Source organism: Dendrobium catenatum, unplaced genomic scaffold (assembly GCF_001605985.2).
Source record: "Dendrobium catenatum unplaced genomic scaffold, ASM160598v2 fragScaff_scaffold_9, whole genome shotgun sequence".
NCBI classification, from domain to species: domain Eukaryota; kingdom Viridiplantae; phylum Streptophyta; class Magnoliopsida; order Asparagales; family Orchidaceae; genus Dendrobium; species Dendrobium catenatum.
In genome coordinates this window covers 668,599-677,206 of record NW_021318471.1, presented here as the reverse complement: position 1 = coordinate 677,206, position 8,608 = coordinate 668,599, and the positions used below count along the sequence as shown (strand labels likewise).

The following is an 8,608-nucleotide window of genomic DNA, read 5'->3' as shown; positions in this document are numbered from 1 at the left end:
CCCGATCTCTAAGTGATGTCAGCCTTTCACCCGGCCTCCAAGTGATGTCGGCCTTCTGCCCGACCTCAATGTGATGTCGGTCTTGCACTCGACTTCCGAGTATCGTTGGCCTTCTACCTGCCCTCCAAGTGACGCCGGCCTTCTGCCCGGCCTCCATGTGATTCCGGTCATGCACCCGACTTCAGAGTGACATCAACCTTCTTCTCGGCCTCCATGTGACGTTGGTCTTGCACTCAACTCCGGAGTGCCGTCAGACCACCATCTGACAGTGGAGTGATGTTGGACTTTTGCAAAACTCTCAGTTGATATTTGTAATCTGGTCGTCTTCAAGGACAAAATCAGACCATTGTACTTTCCTCAAATTTTAGTGGAATCATTTTTCAACTGGGCTAGGCCCCGTGGTTTTTTCCCTTTCCGAGTTTTCCACGTAAAAAATATTATGTTCTCTGTGTGTGAGCTGAATATCCGTGCAACGCTAAGACGTAGAATTATAACTCTATCGCCGCGTATATTCTAGCTCGCAACAAGAATATTATGAATATTAATAATTATAAAGAATTAAGTGTTCCACAAATTGTGAAAATTTATAGTGATTGTCAGTAAAATTTCGATAACGGGTTATGCATGAAATTTTTTTTCTTGGCTGCAAGTGATATAAGAAAATAAAACAGTTTTTTTATAAGAAAAGTAAAAGCTGAATATTATGAATATTAATAATTATAAAGAATTAAGTGTTCCACAAATTGTGAAAATTTATAGTGATTGTCAGTAAAATTTCGATAACGGGTTATGCATGAAATTTTTTTTCTTGGCTGCAAGTGATATAAGAAAATAAAACAGTTTTTTTATAAGAAAAGTAAAAGCTTGAGGTACAAACTATAACTATTTAATCATGATTTTTAATGCATGTAATATATTCATAAAAAATAGTTCTCAATTTATAAATCAATTTTTTTTTTTGTCAAAATGGATCTTAAAAGTATTATATTATTTTGAGTTATGTCTAATATACATTTTAATTGAATTTTTTATGTGCTGCACTTATTTTAAAATAAATTTAAGTGAGGAGAATTAGTTTACACAAGAAAATTAGCATTATTTTCATAAAAATAAAACCTAATAATTCTATGAATTAACATGCAAGAATATGCTTTAGGCTTTGTTCAGAATAATTTTTTTACAAATTTTCACAATAACTTTTTATAAAAAATTTTACTCTAGCTGCAATATATATCATATCATAGGCCCAAACGGAGACCGCTCCCAAATGACTTGCTTTCCCTCAACCCAAACGGCCTGCTTCGTTTTCCCCTTTGCTCCTCTCTCACGACTCGCGACCTTGAGCACGGCTTTCGGTTTCCCTTTTTCTCCTCTCTCGCCATGCTATTTGCATTATTAGTTTTGATTTTATAGCTCATCTTGGCTCCAGCAATAAGACGACAAACGAAACTATTTTAATGCATTCTAACATTTTAGATGAGATGACAAACCGCCGGAAAATTGACCGTAAAAAAACTGTCGAAAGCTAACCGCTTGAAAACCATCGGAAAACTGAAAACAAACTTGTGTTGGTAATGAATTATTTTCTTGTAGTGCCTGAATAAAATTTCTGGCTCTGCCACTTGCTAATACAATATAATTATCCTTTAATTATTAGTAATATATTTCTTTGGTTTATAAATTTTAGTTTAATAAATCATTGCCTTTTATTTATCTCTTCTTGATTTATCATTGCAATAACTATTTTTGCTATTTATAAATGTTAGATATTAGAATTGTCAAGGCCTTATAACCCAACAAGATTCTGACCAAAACGAAAGTTAAGTTGACCCAAATAAAGTTTGATTGAGATTCATATTAACCAGAAATTTTGAAATTGACCAAATTATCAGGGCTTAGTCTTTGATTGTGACAGTTTTTTTACTGCTTCTTAAAACAACTTTTAGTACAAAATTTTAAATTTTTTTACTTAAAAAACCGCTTTAAAAAGTAGCAAAAAAATCATCCCAAAAAATCCTGACTTTGAGATAATTTTTTTTATGGCTTTCTAAAACAGCTTTCTAATATAAAAATTTATTGTACTGAAATATTACTTTAAGAAGTAGCAAGACAACTATCCCAAACAAAGCCTAAATTAATCAGATTTAGGTTAATATTATTTGTATTGATTCCACTTTGAGTCGAATTCAAACTTGACTTACAACTCTAATTGACACCCTTAATAAATATCATTAATCTTAAATTTAAATTTATTTTCTAAACCTTCAATTATTTAAAATCAAATCATAATCATTAGAGAATAATTATTAGATCATCTTATTTTTATTAAATTTTAGCATCCTTTATAAAAAGTAAAAAATAAATAAGTTCTCATAATGATGAATGTCATACCCCAATTCCATAACTTTCTTCCTTGCATAAATTGTTGAAAAATCATAAGAGTAACAAACAATATATATATATTGATGAACTAAAATAATAATTATCATGTTAACAAAATCAATCAACATAGTAATTAATCATCATTAGCACCATATTAATAAAGTTATTAACATGTTTATTAAAATAATACAAAAATAAAAAATTCTGAATCTCATTAAGAAAATATAAATGACTCAAGTGGTCATTTAAATCTACAATAACAAAGAGTTGATGGATCAATATTAATGTTTGAAGATGAGACTTCAAGAAAAAGAAAGTGCAGAGAACAGAATGTTTTATGTAGCCTTTCTGGGCAGAGCTAATAAGGGCTTGAAGGTGAATAGGAAACCCAATAAGCAACCAACATTCAACAAAAAGAAAACCATCTGGACACCTGCATTCATCACAGCCAATATAAATATTGAGTTGTAGGATTCAAAAAACTATAATGTTACAGTATATAGAAAATCATTTTGAAAGTCTAAAATCTTTAGTGTGTAATATGATGTTCATAGATAAAGCAAATGTAACAAATTATAACCCAAAATACGAATTTCAACTTTCGTTTGGGACAGTTTTCTTACTGCTTATTAAAACAGCTTTTGAATAAAAAATTTATTGAACTAGATATTTTAAATCTCTGAAGTAGGTAGTATATTCTCCCTCTCATTTCATCCTTCTCCTCTTTCATTTTACCCACCTCTCTTTTCAGTCACCTTTCTCCAAATTTTTATATTTTTCCTCCAATATTTTCTTTTACAAATCATTTGAGGGCTTTGAAAGGCTCAAGTGATTGTGTTTCCTTTCCATGCTTTTGTGGTCTGAGAGGACTAACATGGGATTTCAAAGGTGGATTAAGATAGATTTTCATACTAGAAATGTCTCCCAATCAATAAGAATTTTCCCCAATAGGTTTTATTTAGATTTAGGGTATCAAGATTGGTCGCAAATCTCCTTTGTTAATTACATCAAATGACAAGATGCAAAGAACAATTTTTATTAACGATGTCGAACTCCACTTAGAGGTTATAGGGAATTGTTATTATTCATGATAAAATGAAGGAGAATTGATGCTCAATTTGATTAAGATCCCATGATTTTATTAGAAATGTTCTAGAGTTTATGGTGGAATGATGAGGGGTCTGGAGAAACATATTAGTAGAAATATCATGACTAGTCTAGTTTGGTCTGATTTAAAATATCACTTTAAAGAACGACCTTTATGTGAGATAAATTATTTTAAATAACAATGGAAGGTTAATTTAGAATGTGAACTTGTGATTTGGAGTTGATAGTAGAGTATGGTGGAGTTTAAGAGGATGTTGAAGCATATGGAATAAGACTAGGTTCAAATTTTCTCTATTTGGGCTGATGATTATATGGAAGTGTTTAGAAGGATTTATGATTTTGGTTGCTGGTTAATAGGTCTTAGATGATGCTTATGAAATAGAGGAAGAATTTTGAATAGTGTAGAGCGGGCGTTTAATAGGATTTGTAAGTAACATAAAAGAAATAAATATAACTACCTAATTTCATCAAAGAAAAAACACACCCTTGAAGCCACCAACACAACAAATGAAGAGAACTTTTCGACAATATTATTTCATTAAAAAAATTGAAAATAATAATGTATATTAGTACATATTCATAGGCATTACAAGATCAACTTTTCGAAAAAAAAGAGACAAAAAGGGAAGAGGTTGGTGTACATTAAAGAGAAGTTTCGCCTATTCAATTTTTAATATCTCATATTTACCTAACCATTTCATGGCTAATCATATAAACTTATAAATGAAAAATATAATATAAATTATATTTAAAATATTTAAAACTATGAGCTTCTTATTGCTCTCTTGTAATTGGATATTTTCTTTGATTCTTCCTTGGGCTTTGATCATAGCTCTTGTAATTAAACTTTTAGTTTGATTATCTTCATCCATATGATATGCAACATTAATAAGATTCCATGAAATGTGATTTGTACCAACATCAAACAATAAAGACAAAATACAACAATTCTTCACTATGACTCTTCTACAAACCAAATACTTCAAGCTCGCCAAAACCTCGCAAAACTAAGTATTGTGCAATGCCATAAAGCCAGATGATACCTGTAATAAACACTCATGAGACCTCCGACACATATATGTTGCATGCCAAAGTGAATCAATGAAAATGAAAGTGCATATGTTGCTAAATTTTCATGCTTCGAAGGTAATTGTCTCCTCTCTTTGAATGCCATAATGGTATGACCCAATAGTGAAATAATTTGTGCAACATAAAATTAATCTACCTAATCATTTCCTAAAGTCTTCCATCAACTTTACATGACTTTGTTCCATAACTTTTCATGCATCTACGAAGCTAAACTCTTTTTTTTTTTAATATTTATTTTGGTTCCCTAAAACATGATGCATCAAGATAAAGACGACAAAGACATCTACACTCAAAGTAGCACCGACAACATATAGAGTTCACCAATTCTAATGACCTTTATAATAACCAGTGTTCCGTTGCAAAACTGAAGTGCATCAGAATCACAAGAAAACATATACCTTGCATCATCGCTAAGAGAACTTATATCAAACTAATCTACAGATCAGATACATGCTTAACTTAATCCAATATCATAATCACACCATAATGCTTCCTCAATCTCACAATACTAAAACTATTAGGCCTTTCGAATCGTCGTAACCTATAAGAATACAACTACTACATAACTCATAAGTGAAAAACATCCCCTTATTAGAACATAAATGATAGATAGAAGCCAGGTTAAAGATCCACTAATCACAACATCTGAGGCTTGCAATCATTAAAAGAACATCACCTAAATCAATTTATATAGGTCACTATATTAGCATCCAATACCCATATCCTCCTTATGATTGCTACTTGTTTGGTGCTTCTTTATCTATAGCGCATGACAACCCCTCTTGCTGTGTTTTAACTTCTTACATTAGAAACAAGTCTTACCCGTACCAATATACTTTCCTCTATCTTAACTAGGGGTAGGCCTCTTCTTAAAATCTCTCTCCCTAACCAGTAATCACTCAACCTGTTTTTCTTCCTCCACGCCCCAAAGATTAGAAATAAGATTATTAGAGAGAAGTGAGTTTTCATATCTTGTAAATTAAATTTATTTTTATTATACAACATTATGTCACAAAAATACACATAAGGGAGAGGTAAAGTGACCAAAAATAACAAAGTTTGAATCTCATCATCAACATCACATCAAAACTCCTTAAATCACGAATAATAGAATTAAATAGATTTAGACGTGGCTTGATAAACATAACTTTCTACATGAGGAATTAAACAATCTCAGCTTCTAATAGAATTTGTTGGATAAGTTTACGGTCATGCATAAAGACATTAGCTTGAGCCACAATGCCTTGTAGTTGTCTCTCTAAGATCTTTAAAGCCTTGCCATTAAACATAATTAGATCACCCAAAGAGCATTTTTTTTATCCACCTCTATCATGCCTTAATTACTCATCTTCATCAACATGTTTTAATGCCCCAAGTTCCACCACAAGTCCCTATTGGATAAGCAGACCACACATTAATTCTCCAAATACCAAAACTCTTCAAGCCATCAAACTTCTACTATATCTCAAATATTATGACCATCATACTTTGTAATAGACTATACTGATTGTTGTAATGAAACACCTAAATTAGATGTAGAAACACCTTCAATGATTTTCAAATTCAATGTAATGCAAGTTGTACGAAACATCAAACTATGAAAACAACTTTCTATGCTAATTTAGAGTAGTGAATAATGAAAACGCCGAAAAGTTAGGAACATCTTTTTTTGCAAGATATTGAGATATAATTTACATCATGATGAGCTTTAAACTTATTAGAATTATTTTAAAATTGATGTTGTATATAAATAGTTTATGCTGAGGTAATCTCAAAGTAAATCTAGTGACTTTTAAACCCATCTTGACATAAGTTGTATTAAAATATCCTGACAATTTTTTTCGTGAAAGTTAGTTACTTATCATTATACAATTCTTTTTTTATTCAGATTAACAATTTTCAATTTTTCATCTCAATTCTTCCATTCAAACAATGAATTCCTCTTGGTTCCACAACCAGGTTAGCCCTTCAAATCTTTTTTTTATTAAAACACCCTTCTCTCAATTTCCAATCTATTAAATCATGTTAGGTTAAAAACCTAGAATTTCAATATAGTTTTTTAAGAAAGGCAGAGCAATATCATGCAAAAGAATCCGTGTACTGCATGCATTATTTTGTTAATCTGTTCATTTAATGCTGAAATGTAAAACACGTGCACTTAGAATAAAATACGAAACTATAAAATTATATTCTTTGTAAAGAATCACACATTGGAATAATATAATTCGCTCGAAGAGCCAATGGGTTGAACCGACAAGTGGCATTTCCCTTTGCCTTCAAAAGATACATGCGGATTCAAATATCCTAAATAAAGAGAAAATGGCTTGCTTTGAAGATAAAAAATTTTACCTGGGAGAAAGGAAGCCTTGCGCTTTTGTGCCCATGACAACCTAATAAAATAATAAAAATAATAAAAATCAAGAAATAAGCAATTACAAATATAAATCTTATTTGAAAGATTAAGTGGCTTCAATAGTTCTGCATAATGTTCATTTATTGGATAAATTAGAGTAAGTTTCTAAGGTATAAGAGGCATTTCATGTCGCTCCACATTTTTAAAAACCCTTCATTTAAATTTCTATTACTTTTTTAATGCACAAGTTTTATTATTATTATTATTATTATTATTATTTTTAATGCACAAGTTGAGTCTTGAGTTAAATTGCTGGTTTTTTTCCGTTATGAACATTTATTGTTCAATTAAATTTAGTCATGAATAAGTTTTTATTTGAATTGCAAACCCTCAAATTTAATTTGAAAGTGCACGACAAAGGAAGCTGGGTAGTTTAGCATCTATGTTTTTTGAGAGCAAGAGTGTGAAACCCTTAAACTCTTAAGTTATTTTGAAAAAAAAAAAAATTTGTGCTGTTAGTACGGACGAACCGTCAGTACGAATTGAAAAAAATATTGAAAATCTGTATGGTTAGTACGGACGAACTGCCTGTACGAACCTGTTCGAACTGAGTAAAGTGCAGGTTCGTTTGTACGAACCTGAGTTCGTCGGGACGAACCGTCGGGACAGAGAATTGTCTAGGCCAGGAACGAAAGAAATTGGAATCAATTTTTGTCTGTACGATCCGTGTCAAGAGGAGATCTTCCTGGAATGATCGGGGGCATCATCTGGACGATCCTGTTTGATAAATATCTAAATTATGTCATTTTTTAAGAGAGAGAAAGAGGAGGAGAGAGAAAACGAAGGTAAGAAGGGGAAATTCGCATTTTTGGCGATGTCGGTCTATTTTCGTCCGTCGTCGTAGTTACAAAAGTTGATCGACTTGATGTAAGGCACATTATGCCTTTCTCAATTTTCATAAATATGGTTTTTAACGGATTTCTTGTTTCGATTTTCATTTCCATTAGCCTAAAAGTGATTCATCTTTGTATCGACGAAACTTTTACCGCGTAACTTTTGGTATGTTGTAGAGATGATATTTTTTCACGCTTTGAGTATTTTCTGGAAAGTTTTCACTAGGCAGTTTGAATTCAGCGGAGTTTTTATCGAATAGAAAATTATATGGATGCTAGAAAATATTGCTTCAATATAATGAAAGTTTTAAAATGATGTTTTACACTATATGTGGTAATTTGATAATTTTCTAAAACTGTGATTTGATATGTTGAAATTTTTTTGGACTGTCGTTATACCACTGGCGATTTTTTTAATATAATCCAATTTTTCTGAATTTGATGATTTGATTTGTTTGAATGATATTAGAAGGGAGTTATAAGGGGTTAGAATCTTTTGAGATTCTGTCAGTATCAGGGAATCTGAAAAAATAAAGTCTGATTATAAAATTATGTATATCTGATATGTTCTGGTGCTGTAAGCATAAAGGGAGGTATAAGGGGCCAGAATCCTTTGAGATTCTGTCTGGGTCAGGGAAATCTGTGATGAAATGTGAATTGAATGTTTTCTGAAATATGTTCTGAACTTTGATTGAATTTTGATTTGAATAATTCTGTGACGTAAATTTGATTCAGTTCTTCTGTCTGTGTTACTTCATTTGTTCTGAACGAATATAGGTATTCT

At 31.2% G+C, this 8,608-nt stretch overlaps 1 protein-coding gene across 4 annotated transcripts in view; it reads right to left on the bottom strand.

The window, feature by feature from the left end:
- Window positions 1–2,566: 2,566 nt before the first annotated feature.
- LOC110105997 (probable peptide/nitrate transporter At3g43790) overlaps window positions 2,567–8,608 on the bottom strand; it is a 26,975-nt gene continuing 20,933 nt past the window's right edge. For 3 of the 4 annotated variants that reach the window (XM_020835706.2, XM_020835707.2, XM_020835704.2), the window contains 2 exons: window positions 6,928–6,968; window positions 2,567–2,815 (listed from right to left, as the gene is read on the bottom strand). In XM_020835706.2, coding sequence (XP_020691365.1) covers window positions 2,718–2,815; window positions 6,928–6,968 — 139 coding nt within the window. In that variant the 3' untranslated portion in view covers window positions 2,567–2,717. Of the gene's footprint in view, window positions 2,816–4,362; window positions 4,533–6,927; window positions 6,969–8,608 lie in introns of those variants that run through there. The other variant, XM_020835705.2, reaches the window with a different exon arrangement.